The sequence below is a fragment of the Schistocerca serialis genome, chromosome 8 (genome assembly GCF_023864345.2).
Source record: "Schistocerca serialis cubense isolate TAMUIC-IGC-003099 chromosome 8, iqSchSeri2.2, whole genome shotgun sequence".
Classification (NCBI taxonomy): domain Eukaryota; kingdom Metazoa; phylum Arthropoda; class Insecta; order Orthoptera; family Acrididae; genus Schistocerca; species Schistocerca serialis.
In genome coordinates, this window is record NC_064645.1 from 247,488,242 (window position 1) to 247,506,139 (window position 17,898).

Sequence of the window (17,898 nt, forward strand, 5' to 3'; positions counted from 1 at the left end):
CTCTAATGGTATAGAAGGAGCTGTAGAGGAAAAAACATCTTGAATCTACATTTGTAAAGATTTCTTCTGTCTGTCAGACATTTTATGTACATGGTCAGATTACCAAAGAGTCTTATAGCTGCATATTTTACCCCTGTCTGTGTCAAAGCTAGATTCTATAAAATGTAATGCAGGTCACTTTTCCTTTCAACATTCCATTTAGTGTGTTACTTTCAAACTCAGAAGGACTGTTCACAACAATTCTAATTACTTTCTTTTGTGAAATGAATACTTTTCACCTAAGTGAGGAATTACCCAGAATGTTACCCCATTATTCTTATGGCAAAAGTAGCTAAACATAAACATTTTAGCAGGTCTGCTACATGGTTCTTCCAGTTTACTTTTTCATCAATATGAAGCCTAAGAACTTGAGACTTCCTACCCTGTGTATTATTTCTTGTCAGTGTACTAGGTTAGTAGAAGGTGGTATATTTTTGACAGAGCAAAACTGAGCGAACTGTATTTTTTCTAAAGTTTAAGGTTAACTCATTTGAACAAAATCAGTTAGTAACTTCCACAAAAACATCATTTATTATTTCTTCTGTTAATATTTCTTTGCTTGGCTTCACAACAATGGCTGTATTATCTGCACACAGGGCTAACTGTGTTTCCTGATGCAAATAAAGCTGCAGATCTTAACATAAAGCAGGAACAGATTAGTGGGCCAATGATCAAAACCCATGGGACCTTCTATTGTAGTTTCTCCCCAGGCACATGATGTGGTGTCCCTCTTTTTATTATCTGAATAACCTAGGGTAATTTTCTGCAAAATTTTTCTCAAATAAGAACAAAACCAGGTACATGCTAAACTACATATTTTATAAAGCTTATCTTCTGTAACAGAATGTTATGACTGACATATTTATGTGTAAATAGAATAATGGAGAGTCTAGGATGGAATACTGACTATATCATGAAAAGAATAGACTGTAACTCACCATACAACAGAAATGTTGAGTTGTGGATAGACAAAATGAAAAGACTGTTAGACAAGTAAGCTTTTAGCCAAAAGGCCTTCTTCCAAATTAGAAACACACACACACACACACACACACACACATGCAAATGCAATTCACATACATGTGACCAATGTCTCTGGTGGCTGAGGCCAGACATGGTTGTGTGTGTGTGTGTGTGCCATATGGTGAGTAACAGTAGCAATCTACACTTTTCACAATATTGTCAGTAAATGTATAAATAGTTGCATCAATACAGTGGCCATCTCAACTGATTGGCTACCGATTAAGGTGGCACAGTAGTTAGCACACTGGACTCACATTTGGGAGGATGACAGTTCAAATCTGTATCTGACCATCCTGATTTAGGTTTTCTGTATTTCCATAAGTCACTTCTGGCAAATGACAGGTGATTTCCTTCCCCATTCCTGAATCAATCTGAGCTTGTGCTCTATCTCTAATGACCTTGGTCTCTAGGGAAGTTCAACCCTAATCTTCCTTCTTTCCTTTTCTAATTACAAATCCTTGGGATAAATTACCAACTTAAAAATTTTAATAATGGGCAGTAGTTATTGATGTTACTGGAGTCCCTAAACTAAAAACTATTTACCATGTGAAGAATGGTGACATAAAAGCAAGTTTATCACATGAGTATGGTGTTCCTGAAGCAAATAGCAGGGGATGGATAAACAAAGTGAATAAAGTTAGAAATTTGGAAACATAGCTGAAACCGACCTGAGAAAGGAGAGAAAATGACAAAACTAAAGAAAAGACACTGAAGCTGATGAATGTCTTTAAAGGTGGTTTGTAATAAAATGAAATGAAGGTGTGCCACTTTTCACGCCAATTATTAAAAGCCCAAGCTACAAAATTTCACTTTGAATTACGTGACATAAAATCTTCTATTGCTTCTGGCAGATGGTTTGCAAGTTGGAAATACCTCCATGGAATTAATCAAATGAGCACTGGGGGTCTTCTGGTAGTGAATTTCATTCATAATTTTCTGAAAATCTACACAAATTCAGTGTAGATGACAATTTAAATGATTATCGAGTGTGTAATTGTGATGAAATGGCATTTTATTAATAACTGCTTCCAACCAGAACTGCCAGCCTAAAAAAATAAAAAAATAAGATTAGTTTCAAAATGAATAAAGACAGAATTAGCTTCCTCTTTGCCATAAATAAATCAGGTAGCTATCAGCTGAAACTTCTGTGTAGGCGAAAGTATAATCTCAAGATGTTTCAAGTATGTGAACATCATTACAACTCACCTGCATTCACTGAAAGACAGTTTGGATGATGTGACACCTTCCTAAAGTAGTTTTGAGAAGAGTGTGTTCCATTAGTGAGAAAACACCTGTGATCTTTTAAGCAGAGAGGAGGCTCTACTAATCCTTGATCACTGTCAAGCTCATCCATTTGCTGGTGTGTTACAGACAGAATGTGAAAAAATAAAAACTTTGATTTTCCTAAAAACAGAATGGTATTAATCCAACGGGAGGATCAGGGCATCATATAAGCATTTACATCTCATTATTATCATGAACTGTTTACTTCAATAGTAAATTCAAATGCAGAAATGAGAGTGTTCCTGAACTCTATAAAGCTGAAGACTTCATTTTATTGATTGTGAATGACAAACTGCATCTGTGATTTAAATTGGTAATTTATTTAGGTTTGATATGCAACCAACCACTTATTGAATTTAATATAATTTATTTTAGCATCAACCAGTTTTCAAGCCACTACAGGCTCATCATGTGATCGAGATGTTATGAGAACATTATTTTCTGGACAATGTGTAGTTATATGCCAGGGTCACAGTAATTACATTGCATCTTGGTATCCCTGAAAACTTCATTTTGATAATATACATTTTAGCCAGCTTACATGCCCACCCACCCAACCACCCACCCACACACCCACACACACATTATCAGAATGAATTTGTCATGGACACCAAGATGCAGTGCAGTCTCCAGAACCCTAGTGCCTAGCTACACATGGTCCAGAAAATAAATGTTACGTCACCATCTTCTGAAGATGAGCATACAGTGTGTTGAAACCTAGTTAATGGTACACATCAAATCAAAAAGCAACTGGTTGCTGATTATACCCACATCAGCTACCAATCTGAAGACTGTTGCAAATTCAATAGGCCCGGCATGGCAAAGCCTCAATCTGACCACTAATAGGACTTCCTTGAACAAGTGATGTATTGAAGAAAATGCAACAGATGAATAATGGAAAGACACAGGCTTCAACAACATTGCATCCAGTTTACAAATGATATTCTGAGGTGGAATATCGATCTTGATAACTTGAACCATTGGCAGTCACTGACAATAGGAACTGGTTTCAGAGCTCATACATGACAAATACCTTATAGATGTGGCTCAAACTGACTGTGGTAAAACGCTCAGAGATGAGGATCAAGAAGCAGAAGAAGAAAGCATAGAAGATGTTCCCAGTGCACTTGGAGTATTGGATAATTTTAAAAATGTGATTATGTAGACAGACAGGCAAAGTGAAACAAAACATATTCAGTTGTTGCACCTGGTGACTACAAAAAAGTATGCACACAAGAAAATGCTTGAAATGACACACCAAAGAAAGCTAAGTGACTTTTCAAAAACAGTGATAAAATGAAGCTACAGAAGTTTGCAAACAGCTGTAGATAACTGTGTATTTTTACTGTGTTTTATATAATGTAGTGCGGTGCAGTATTTTATTTGGAACTACCTTAGTGTTTTTGTTTGGTTGTCATTGAGTTAAGTTCACCTAACTGCTGCATTTCGTACATCTTTGAAATGTTCTACTTCTTATCTTCTTTAAATTTAGGAAGCCTGGCTGCAGCTGCCAGAGACTGTGGTCATGTGGGTGTGAGTTCTATTTGCATGAGTGTGTATGTGTGTATGTTGTCTAATTTTGACAAAGGCCTTTTAGCCCAAAAGCTAATTGTGTAACATTATCTTTGTTGTGCCTTTGTGCAACACAGCTTCTCCACTGTATGGTGAGCGGCAATTATCCTTTTCATTAATTTAATTTTCATTAATTTAAATACTGTGCAACATACAAGGTATTTCAAAGTCTTTGTGTCAAACATCTGGGGTTGACAGATCATGGGATGGGGAGCGACTTGTTAGAGACAAAATGTCTGCTGATGTTTCCCTGTAATAAGGGGTATCTTTCCATTTAATCTGCCAGCCCTGGGTTTATGAGATAACACCAAACTAGCATGGTCTACTAACCATGTGTGCTGCATCTGTGTATTACCTACCTAGTAAAGTGATGGAGAGATTTTCAACAAGAAAACCTTAGTAACAAGTGTATCTAAGCAGAGAAAGATATTTTTGAAGTTTGGTGTAGCTGCAGAGTGCCTAAATCTTGCCACTTCTCAGAGGTATAACCAATTATAAAAGATGCCTGTGGTCACTGGGAAGCACCAGCAAAATTTTTGTTTCTAATAAAAGTTTGTTCCCCATGATGTGATCTATCATCCACAAATTTTTGATACAAATACTTTGAAGCACCCTGTGTAGTAAAACGCCACTATGCACTATGTGGATTTTGAAACTTTCCATATATAATTTGTCATTCCACAGCTCACTCTTGTTATACTGTGGTTACACTATAATGTGGGGGTGAAGCATGTCCCCAACTACCACTTTATATTGGGCATCTACTGTATATAGAAGGTCATTGCTGTTGTTGTTGATGTTGTTGTGATCTTCAGTCCTGAGACTGGTTTGATGCAGCTCTCCATGCTGCTCTATCCTGTGCAAGCTTCTTCATCTCCCAGTATCTACTGCAGCCTACATCCTTCTGAATCTAGGTCATTGTCAGTCACAGTTCTTTTCCCTTTATGTACCATTGTAACTAAAGCGGAAAGAACTGTGACTGACTTTTATTTTATTTTCTGTTTCATAGGTCATTGCTATGAAACAGAAAATAAAATAAAAGTCAGTCACAGTTCTTTCTCCTTTAGTGATAATGGTACATAGGATTGAACCACTCATCATTTTCCACATGTGACTACCGTTTAGTTCTTTGTTGCATTGGCTATGGTGATGGAAAGTGAGGGCTAATCAGTGGCTGTGATGTTTGCTCATGCCTGTGCTTTGTTGAACACTATCTTTTTTGATATCACAGTCTTTGTTTCAAATGAAAACAATTTAAGCATGTCAGATAATACTGTGACTGTTGATGAATCGACATCTACATCATAAAGTTTGTGTCAGTGCAGTAACACTGGGTATGAGCCATGGCTTCAGCAGTTTATGTCTACATCTAATTGTTTCTGACAGACAGTTACTTCAACAATTCATTTTGAAAAGCATTCTGTCTTGCTAGTCCAGTATCTGTCCCATCTATATAATTTCTGCCAAATAACTACAGACACAGAACCAATAATTAGTGGAAGAGCAACAATATGGCAGACTGAAAAGAAAAATACATATGTATTTGTAATTGTTCATCAAAATATATGAAGGCTTTTAGAAAACAAAAGATGAGTTTCAGGAATCAGTGCAGGAATGCAGAAAGTAAAAGGCTGTTTTTAAAATATGTTATGTGTAGAATAACATCATTTGGGACCCAAAGAAACTGAACTTGAAACATAGCAATGTGAAATCGTTCCACTTGCTTCCAGAATGAAATTTTCACTCTGCAGCAGAGTGTGCACTGATATGAAACTTCCTGGCAGATTAAAACTGTGCGCCAGACTGAGACTCAAACTTGGGACCTTTGCCTTTTGTGGGCAAGTGCTCTACAGTCTGAGCTACCCAAGCACTACTCATGCCCTGTCCTCACAGCTTTTGCTTCTGCCAGTACCTCACCTTCTACCTTCCAAACTTTACAGAAGCTCTCCTACGAACCTTGCAGAGCTAGCACTCCTGAAAGAAAGGATATTGAGGAGACATGGCTTAGCCACAGCCTGGGGGATGTTTCCAGAATTATGTACATTGTAGTTTTCAATCTTCTACATTGCTTAAAACACTTTCATTTAAAATAAATCAATAATTGTAGTTACTGCTCTACCACATAATCATCAGAGAAGTGGGAACTAATAACATCTCACAAAGACTTAACTCAGTGGATAGTCCTAACTTAATTTTTCTAAAAACTCATTATCATAGAAGATGTTCATAATTAAAATTCAGCCACAACCAAAATTACTTTGAGTCTAGGATATGCAGGATTTGACATTGTGCTGTTGTTGCTCTAATTTTTTTAACCTAATTGTGCCTTTTGATGCCCAGTCAACCCAAAAATTAAGAAACTGACTGAATTAGCAAAATTATGAACATGGAAAATCTACGTGAAAGAAGGGAATTCACTGTGTAGATATGCAATGTGTCATTCAGATTATACCTTAAACTTTAGTACCTTCCTTGTCAGCTAACATACAGTTGATCAGAATTGTTATGGGGATCAGTCAGATGACACCACTTCTAAATTTGACCTCATACTCAATATAAACTAAAATTCAGTAACCAAGTTTAACTATTACTTTACACATGTCTAAAAATAATTGTGAGAGCCAATGATGAAGTCAGTCAGAGGGCAGCATTCAGTATGTTAGCAATATGTAGTCATGTATGTTATATTTTTCTGAAAGTCTTAGGCAGCACCAAGTTGTTGATTGATCTACTCTTGAATGTTAAAATCTGTCTTAATTATTTTTATCACTTACTCTGTGTCAACACCATGAACATCTGCATATTGCTAATGGCTACCCAAAGATTTCTTGTGTTCAGTTACTGTGTACTCAAAATCAACACTGTGATATTCATCAGTAAGAAAAATGCACTGTAAACTTCTTGTCACTTTCAGAATATTGGAAGTGTCTACCTGTGACTAATATTTTATGTGAGGCCTTAAGCTGGTCATTGTGTGGTCATGAGTGATAATAAATGCAAAAAACATTCAAATTAACAAAATATTGTGTTGTGCTCATTATTTAAGAACTTTTCATATAACCAGATTATGGCAATACAATGAACATCTCACAAAAAGCAACTGAATGCAATCAAGAAATCACAGGTGAGATGTGTTCCAAATGGAGGATGGTTCACCTCAAACTTGCACCCATTTGGTTTTGTGAACCATTAGACATCAGAACAACATCGTCAGCATAAGATATTACCCAGACAGACACAGTTTCATTTTTTTTTTTTTTTTTTGCATGTTTATTCCACTTAACTCTCGTATCAACCGAGGTGTTGAAGTAAGTACGGTTTTATTTTATAAAATGAAATGATATTGCATTTAACACCATTCAAATGCTCTTGAAAATCTGAGTACAGTGATAAAATGGTAATTAACATGGCATTGAAACTCTCTGCAGCAATATCTGATAATAAGCTTACATTGAAAGATGAGGTGGCTATAGATGGCTATTGCTCCAGTGCAACAGCAACTGATAATTTGTTTATAAATCTAACTGTAATGATCTACAAATTGTTAAACCCCATAATAAAATATTTCTCTAATCAAGATGGTCATATGTCACCAGTAAAACATGCCCAACAACCAGGTTTAACTAAATGAAAAAGTTCAGTTTAATTGAATTATAAAGGCTGACTCAGTCACACTATTAAGAGAGAATTTATTGGAGGAAGAATGGGAAGATGTTTTCAAGGGCACACAGTAGATGAGGTATTTAATGCTTTCTTAAAAAAATTCTTGTAACACTATGAATCAGTTTTAAATATTTCTAACATGTGCAGCTGAGTGGTATCATCTATATGGCATGATATTTCAGCAAGCAAACTTCTTGTTGTCTTCAAGCTTTCATGGTGACTGACTGCTATCTGCTGGGTGCTGTCCATATATCCCCTCCCCTCCTCCTGCAGCCTCCATCTGGCCACCCCTGGGTGCAGACATGGTATAGTGGTGGGCCAAGTGTGACATTGGGGACAATCCAGGATTCTCAGTAGCACTGTGGTATGTCAGGCATGGATCTCTGCTGGCATTAGCTTCTGCAGTTGTTGTGATGAGAATGGATTTCCAGTGGACTGTTGTTTTTCTTTGATCTTGCTCAAGGCGGGGTCCCAGGTCTTGCTTAATTGAAAGCTGCTCTTTATTTATTAGTCCATCATGCATTTAGATCTCTACAGCCTCTCTGATAATACAATCTCAGGAACTGTTCAATCATTGCAAAAATTTGTTGCCACTGTAATTCATGGTATGTCCTTGGGAGATGCAGCACTCTACCATAGTAGACTTTTGTCAGCTGTTTGTTGTCTGTGTGGCATCTATGCTCAGAACACCTCTCCTGTAGTGCTTGGATAGCCTGGTCTATATAAATTATCCCAAACTGGCAAGAGATGTGGTAGACCCAAGTTTACAGAGTCCTAAATCATCCTTTACTGATGTAGAATAAGGCTTTCATCTTGGCTGGTGGGTGGAATGCACACTTGATGTTGTGTATCTAGAGTATTCTTCTGATGTTTGCTGGTGGTTCAAGCTTCAAGACCACCATAATCAGCATGATTGCCCCAAACAATGGCCAAGGTCAGCCTCCAAAAACAGCTTGTATGTCACATGTGAACTCCATTCATAGTCCACAAAAAACATTAGGGCCACCCATAAGCTGCTGCTTATTAAACTGTCCACTCAAAACAATGTCTATTGCTGTGCTGCCAGTGATGACGATACGCTCATCGCAAAGGCATTGCTGAGGCAAGTTAACACAAGGTGAACATAGCAAGCCAACACCCAGTGAGACCCAGAATAAGGCTGACGCACTCCGCAACTTTCGCACAGCGAATGACGCTACATGATATGGCACAGTGCTTTGAAAGACAAGACCCTTCTGGGCAGCGCCCAAGCACTAATCAAATGGAAGTCGCTTACGCAACCGGAAGTTTTGAATTTAGACGACTGGCCACCTTGTTATAACTAGAGGCAGCTCCAGTATATAAGACACTGAGAGCAATAGACATTGATTTGAGGAATAATTTCTGTTGCAGCTGGTTTGTCTTTGTCCTCAGTAGGCTGAGGTCTCAACTTCTTCAGTCTTAATGTATGTTTTATCTAGTGGTTGCTGTAATTGTTTGTAGGGAGCGATGCCTTTAGGTATTTCAGTTCAACTGCTAGACTGTCATGGTCTGAGATTTCCTGTGCTCTGTGCACTAGTGTGCTTAGGACACTTTCTTATTCGGAAGAGTTAGACAGCTGGAGGCATGGAAGTACAAATCCGTGTATGTTGGTTTATGGTAGATGTTGTATCCTAGTGTGCCATCTGTTCTTCACATAATGTGCACATCCAGGAATTAAGTTGATTTTTTTCTCCACCATGAATCGGATGTTCTGGTGCAGTGAATTCAACTGTTGCAGAAAATGTTGTGGCTGATGTTGTCCTTATGGCCAGATTACCTACACGACATCCTGCAACATCTGAATTTGCTGTATCACAATATCACATAGAGGAGAACAATCAACATCCATTTTGTTGTGTGCGACTTCCTGGACACTGAGGTGGCTAGTAATAATTCAGGTATTTGAAAACTCTGAATAAGTAATACTTTATTAATTACAATAAAACTTATCTTCACTTGCCAGGCTCAGCTGAAGCTATGAAATTCCACATGTAGACCTATGGTTCAGAACATATTAATTGAGCCATGATTACTGAGTGACAAATTGATATAAGTTCAGAATGGCTGCACTGTGCCTTCACTACAGTCACTAGAAAACACATGTCCATAGACACCTGTTGACACAGTTCTGATAGTGTTGGTATGTAGGCACAGTTCACAAGAGATGAAAGTCTCTCCACCCCTGATGATTGACACGAGCTGTTTCACACTGAGTAGACAGCAGAACGACATTACTGTGGCAGGAATTTCCTGGAAGTGGACAGTATTTGACCTGAAACTAAACAACCCTTCTGGCCACTGGTGACACTGTTTCATGGTTGAGGCATGGTGGTGGCACCTTGGAACCATGAGAGGCACGGCTTCTTCCTAGCATCTCATTATTGCCTTGTGACAATACTTTGCTGTGCAGTATCTTTGTGGTGTTCTGGCCTTTGGCAATGCTGTTTCATGGTGGAGGCATGGTGGTGGCACCTTGGAACCATGAGAGGCACGGCTCCTTCCTAGCATCTCGTTGGTGCCTTGTGACAATGCTTTGCTGTGCAATATCTTTGTGGTGGTCAATACTTCTTGCACCACTCTCTGTGCTCAACAACACTGTACATTTCTAGATGTGCTTGCCAAGCATAGACCAAGTGGCACAGACACAGCATTTACTGTAAACTGACAAATACTGATTTTTACTCACATGTGTCTAACTGCCATGGCCCTTCGCAAAATGATAGTGTCCTAATCAAACTAGTACACAGAGCATGTGACTTCACAGGCTGTGACAGACTACCAGCTGAATTGCAGTACTTACAGGCCATGGTCTGTACAAATGGTTACAGCAACTGCCACATACACCTTTTAAGATTAAGAAGCAGAACCATGGCCTGCTGAGGACAAAGATAAACTGGTTGCAATGGCCTTTATTCCATATTTTGGGAATACATCAGCAAAACTCAGAAGAATACTCCAGATACCCAAAGATGACTTAGGACTGGGAATCTATCATATTCCTTGTGAGTGTGGGAAAATACATGTAGACCAGATTATCTGGACAGTACAGGAGAGATGGACTGAATATAAACACTACACAGCCAATGTACAGCTGACGGTCTGCTATGACAGAGCACTGCATCCCCCAAGGACATAGCATGAATTATGATCACAGCAAGTTGTTGCAACAATCCAACACTTTCTAGAATTGCATTCTCAAAGAGACTGTAGAGATCTGAGGACATAATGAACTAATAAATACATAAAGTGGCTTTCAATTAAACAAGGCCTGGGAGCCTACCTTGAGCATGATAAGAACACAGTGGCAATCTATATGGAAACCCACTCCATCATGACAACTGAAGAAGACAAGGATGCACTGTCACCATGCCAGCAGAGATCCACATCTTGGCTTACCAAAATTTCATGCCTATTTGACAATGCCACCTTACTAAATACCAGATATCAGAAGTCATCACTAATACCTCAAAATGACAAGAAATTGGCCTACCAAAATATCATGCCTTTTGGACAGTGCCACACAACTGAATACCCAAGAAGAATCAAGATCTTCCTATGCTGGGAAAATTCAAATTCAAATACTACAAGTCCATAATCATTAAATAGATAAGCACCACTCATAATTTATTGATGTTATACTTTACAGGAGTTAAAATTGCTGTTTTTTTACATGCTGCAATACAGTTCACTGTAGTGGTTATTTCAGCTTGTTAATACCTGTGAACAAAGTATCTTGCGCTCAGAAGAGAGGCTTTTTTAATGCACAGAATTAGCCTTAATCAATGTACACTACAGGCAACTTCTAAATTATTCAGTGCGTTATCAAAAAAGGAAAAACCACACATTAAGCACAAATAATTCAAAAGTACAAGAATGAAGTGAAGAACATTTTGGAACTTTGTTAATCATGAAGTGAACACACTCAGTAAGGCAAATAACATTCATCTCCCAAATTTCGGTAGCTGTTAGATAGCTAATATGGTATTTACGTTAGTACTCGCTATACTCCATGAGCTCTTTCTGAGAGTATCTGAGAAAGGGGGGGAATCAAAGAATGCTCAAAATCCAATTCAGTAGATTAGCTTAGACAGGTTTAACATTTCTTATGGAAATGGAAATGCTGCGCGGCTAGGACCTCCCGTCAGGTGGACTGTTCGCCTGGTGCAAGTCTTTTGAGTTGATGCCATTTCAGCAACTTGGGTGTCTATGGGGATGAAATAATAATGATAAGGACAACAAAACTGGGACTGTGTGCTTCAAAAGTGGTAGAAATTTAACTTGAGCAAAACCTTATAAATAGAGAGAGCAAATTCTATGTTAGCTGGGAATGGGATGTTGTGCTTGCATATTGAGGGAAGTGGGATGTGAACTCAGTAATGGAACAGCAGCTACTGCTGATCTCTAGATCATGGCTCTATTTTTCCACCATGCCATCCACCACATGGGGGTCAGGGTACAAGAATATAAATGGCTGTCCAATGTACAAGTCCATCACTTCTCAGCAGCTACCTGAAGATGGTAGCAAGTCTCATTGTGTAGAATCAATAATTAAACCTGGCAAACTACCAAAGCAAAATTTAAATTACAGAAAATAGCATAATCAAAGTAGAGGAACCTAGTGTATTACTTTTAACCTGCATCAATAAATTTTCAATACTGAAGGTTGGTGATAGCCTTTCTACACACAGACTTCCTTTTCTTTGCAGTAGGTGTTTTTTCATGGGATTAATCAATTTCTGCAGAGATAATACAGCCACTTTAATGATGAAAGCTGCATTTTTACTAAAATTTAGAGGTACCTGACTATGATGGAAAATGTGGCTCTGGCAGAATGTAAATAATTTATAAGAAAAGGTGATCATCTGCAACCTAGCAAAGTTTACAATTTTTTTTGTGGGCCTGTTAATGACTCAACACTTCTGCTATTTGGTGCCTGTAAAAATGGTTATATTCTCTGTGTTTAAGTTTCAAATTTTTACAGTAAAAGCACACTGTTTCTCATTCCCTACATGGCAAAGTCATCTTTACTTGCAGCCTCTGCTCTACTGGACTGACAACTATACATGGCTGCCAGACCAGATTACAAAAGTTCACATTTATTCATGCAACTGTTAAAATGTTGACTTACAAATGAATGGCAAGTCTTAGAGTAGTGTTACACTTAAGTATTGCATTTGTACCAAAAGTGAACAACATAAAGGAACAGATGATTAGCGATAAGATACTGTAAACTTTGTTTTCAAAGAATATATACTGTAGATTGGGCAATATTACATTATAGTTAGCCAGCATTTAGTTGTTGAAGCAATGTTGGAGGGACTGTTGTCAGATACACATATATTAGTGGTTATCCAGAATAAACGTACTACATCTGGATGAAATTAATACATCTGTTCTGTTACTAGCCATGAAAATTTGACATATAATATCAGTAACTTTTGCTGCAGGTCATTTCATAGAATTTTAGTTCAAAAGCTGGAAACAGCAGAGGAAGGATGTAGAGAAATTAATGGGTGACAGTTGTGGAAATTAAGTTAGAGAAGGTGGAAAGTGATGGTGTATATGTAATACATAGATAATTTTTTTTTAGAATGCTTACTGGTAGTGACATGTAAATTGGCTGTAAACTGGAAGCAGAACCTTCCAACATAAAGAAATAGGTGTGAAACAAAATGAGACTGACCTAAAGTATCGTTTTCTTAAATTTTTATTTACTTTTACAGAAAGAGGCTAAAGTGTAAAAAAATCTGCTCTGTACTTGGAAAAGGCGTGTATTAATGAAATTTATTCAATGTATACAAGAAAACAATATACCTGAAGTTTCCCCAGTTGGTAGAGTATCATCGTAAATTATTTATGCATGAAAAACTTTGCCCTAAGTGAAAAAAAAAAAATTAAAAAAAATACCACATTGAATGGTTTAGTAATGCCACATGATAGTGAGAATTATCAGAAATGTGATACGAAAATGCTGATAATCTGTTTATATGTTTTTTAAAGCTAAGAAATAAATCAAGAATACTGGTGTGCATGTGTATTTTACAGTCACTTATAATTATTCATGTAATTTTGAAAGAAGTCATATCCATTCTGGAAGAATGCAGCAATCAACCATGAATAATCTAAATTTATGGCAGATCAATTTTGACTATAGAACAACCATCACCAGTGCTGGAGGTAAAAGAAGCAAATAAGATCCAAGAGTACACAAGACAGTGTAATACAGGAAAAATACAAATGAGAAAAGTATATACAACACATCACCCAATGTGGTTACATCACACTAGTACTTAGACACATATGTCTTTCAAATTTGAATACATAGTCACACCTATAAACATTTTAAGAAAGAAGCAGCATATCTGAAAGAATATGAACATAGACTGAAGTTGTTGTTTACAGACTACAACAGCACTAACAGTTTGGCAACCTTGACCATGAGTGTCCTTATGTGGACAATAGTCAAGCTAAGGTTTATTTCTGTAAAAATATCAATGTAGGTGACATTCATATCCTTTAAAATATGCTGTCTCTTTTCCAATATGTTTAAAGGTGTGACTATATTCAAACTTGAAAGATAACAGTATTGTGAAAAGGAATGTTGCCGCCTATCTTATAGTGTAGATGCTGAGTCACAGAGAGGCACAACAAAAGACTGTCACAAATATAGCTTTCAGCTAGTAAGGCCTTCATAAAAATTAGATGACAAACACACATATACACACTCACGCATACGTAACTCACACACACATGACTGCAGTCTCAGACAAACGAGCCCACACTGCGAGCAGCAACACCAGTGCATGATGGGAATGATGGAAGTGGAGACTGGGTGGGGGTATAGAGGAGGCTGGGACAGGGAGGGGGAGGGATAGAAGGGTACAGGTGGCAGACAGTGAAATTGGGGAGCACATAGGGATGAGGTGGAAAGAGGGTAAGGCAGCTATGTGCATTCGGGAGGTTAGACGATGGGCAGTGGTGAGGTGGGGAGGAGGGGGGGGGGTGATAGCAGAAATGGAGAGAATTAAAGAGACTGGGTGTGATGGAGGAATGAGGGCTGTGTAGTGCTGGAATGGCAACTGATGAGAAGGAGGTGGATGGGAGAGGACAATGACTAACAGAGGTTGAGGTCAGGAGGGTTGCAGGAATGTGGGTTATATTGCAAGGAAAGTTCTCCCCTGCACATTTAAGAAAAGCTGATGTTGGAGGGAAGGACCCATATGGCACAGGCTGTGAAGTAGTCGTTGAAATGAAGGCTGCCATGTTTGACATCATGCTCAGCAACAGGGAGGACAACTTTTTCCTTGGCCACAGTTTGTCAGTGGCCATTCATGTAGACAGACAGCTTGTTGGCTGTCATGCCCACATAGAATGAACCACTGTGGTTGCAGCTTAGCTTGTAGATCTCATGACTGATTTTACAGGTAGCCCTGCAATATATCCTACGTTCCTGGAGCCCTCTTGTCCTCAATCTTCATTAGTCATTGTCCTCTCTCATCCAGCCCCTTCTCTGTTACCATTCCAGCACCACGCAGCCCTCATTCCTCCGTCGCACCCAGTCTTTTTACATCTCTCCTTTACCATCCCCCCCCCCCCCTCCCCCCCAACCTCACCACTTCCCATCGTCTAACCTCCTGACTGCACATAGCTGCCATACCCTCTTTCCACCTCATCCCTGCACACTCCTCAACAGTATGTCACTGTCTGCCACATCTACCCTACTCTCCCTCTCCCAGTCTCCACTTCCATCATGCCCATCATGCACTGGTGCTGGTGCTTACAGTGTGAGCTCAGTTGCCTGAGACTGCAGTCATGTGTGTGTGCGTTGCATATTTGTGCGTTTGTGTGTGTGTGTGTGTGTGTGTGTGTGTGTGTGTGTGTGTGTTTGTCATCTAATTTTGATGAAGACCTTACTGGCTGAAAGCTATATTTGTGAGTCTTTTTGCTGTGCCTATCTGTGACTCAGCATGTCTGTTATATGTTAAGTGGCTACTTTTCTTTTCACAATATTATTACATTCCAGCCTGGATTTTCCATTGTTTAAACTTGAAAGATAAGTTTGATGTTGCCACAGTGGGTGGTGTATGGAATAATTTTTTTTGTAATTTGTATTTTAACTGCATGACAGGGTCTTGTATAGGCTTATATCATTAGTTTATATTACCTCTAGCAATGATGATGTGTGTTCTATAGTTGAAATTAATCTGCAATAAATTCAGATTATTCGTAACTGATCACCGCATTCCTCCATTTGTATAGCCAATGGTCGCTGCACATGGGTGTTCTATGGATTCCAACATAAATATTCAAAACATATATCACTTGTGCTATTGTTCTTACCAATTATAAAGATGACTACAGATGATAAGGCCATTAAAGCCCAAGTATTAAGATTGCCAGTCTTTTTGCCTCCATTAAATTTGCAGTTTATGTCAGTTACTCCATCAGTGCATAAGCAGTCATAGTGAAACTCTGAATGGTGATGCAGACAATTTCCAGCACTAGTACAAGATGTACTTAAACAGTTATTTCCAATGCAGTTCTTACTTTTTGTAGCCAAAACATGAACATCATTGCACCTGAATAGAATGATAAGCATGTTACTTGCATGAAATCAAACAGAAAACTCTTGATTTTGGTACTTTATAACAATAGTTATGAAAGCTTTACAATTCATCAATGAAAATTGAAAAATAGTTCTCTTCAAGTTCAGTAACTCTCAAAAGGTCTATAATACAATGCAAAAATACTTAGTTGATCTGAAAAACAAACAATCTGTTTTACAGAGGATTAGTACTTGTTCCATAGATCATGAATATGAAACTTTATAAGGATGTGGAACATGTCTGTTTAACAAAAAGCTTCTTTATGTGACATAATTCAATTTTTTTTAATAATTGCAAAATTACTAACTTATATCCAAAATTCCTCTGTTAAGTAGAAGGAGTTGTCATTCAGACATTCTTTTAATTTATTTTTAAATGCTTGTTGGCTATCTGTCAGATATTTGATGATGTCTGGTAAGTGACCAAAGACTTTGACGGCAGCAAAATTCACCTCTTCCTGTGCCAAAGCTACATTTAAGCCAGAATAGTGAAGACCAGCCGTTATCCTAGTGTTGTAGCTATGAATGGTGCTATCACTTTTGATTGGGGAAGGGTTATGAATAACAAAATTTGAGTATATGTGAGGCTACTGTGAATATCCCTAGTTCCTTGAATAAGTGCCTTCAGGATGATCTTGGTTGGGCTCCAGCTATTATTCTGATTTTGTGCTTGTGCGCAATGACAAAGTTCTTTCTTAATGATGAATTACTCCATAATATGATGCCATATGAAAGCAGTGAATGTAAATGGGCACAGTAATCTAATTTACTGATATGTTTATCACAAAAATTTGCAATAACCCTAACAGCAAAGTATTTTCTTCTTAGCTGTAGAGTAAAAAAATCTGTTACTAAAACATGGTTGTGCTCTGCTTTGTTTGCTGCTGTCAACATTATGACAGGTACTATTTTACTCCTCCTCCTCCTCCTACTACTACTAGTACTACTATTATTATTTTTACTGATAGATGCTATTTTACTACTACTACTACTATTATTATTATTATTATTATTATTATTATTATTATTATATTGTTATTAAATTAGAATGTAATTCTTGAGTTTCTTTTGGAGTTCTCTCACAGGAAAATTTTGAATTGTTTTTCCATTCAATAGGTTCCATTCCTGAGAAGTGACATATTGTATTGTACTATATTCTCTTTAGTTGTCTACAAAAGCAGCTCATCTATAAGATGTCGAGCAAGTCAGTTTCTATACCTATGCAGGTAAAAATGATGTGATAATTCATCACATAACTTATATTTTTTGTCCCTTCCATATAATACAATTCACGCATTTACGTATTAATATTATACTCTGCCTAAATTTAAATATTCGTTAATGGAATAAAAACAGGGTTTCTCTAAGTATGACATGAAAGATTTTTCCAAAAGCTTCAACCTCAGCATTTGCATTAACCCTTAACTTGCGAAGTGGATTTTCTGTAACGTATACCATGAGGAGGGGTCCTTGGGACCCCTATATTTAAACCAAGGTTTAAGGCAAAAATAATTTGAAATTCTTAATTTATGCTGTATAACATTTATTTTTACAATTATTTAAGTATTGTTTAAATGATTTTAGTTTATTTTGTTGTGCTAAACAAAGCCTGCAGCATTTTACTATTTATCACACAAAAGCACCTTATTTTTTGTGGTTCTTCTAAACATTACACATAAATAGACTATTAG

General features: G+C 37.6%; 1 protein-coding gene across 1 annotated transcript in view; it reads right to left on the reverse strand.

Annotated features, from left to right (window-relative positions):
* LOC126416953 (neural-cadherin-like) overlaps nt 1–17,898 on the reverse strand; it is a 124,005-nt gene that overhangs the window by 10,675 nt on the left and 95,432 nt on the right. The window contains exon 23 of the mRNA XM_050084834.1: nt 15,943–16,181. Within this exon, the coding sequence (XP_049940791.1) occupies nt 15,943–16,181 (239 nt within the window). The remainder of the gene's footprint in view (nt 1–15,942; nt 16,182–17,898) is intronic.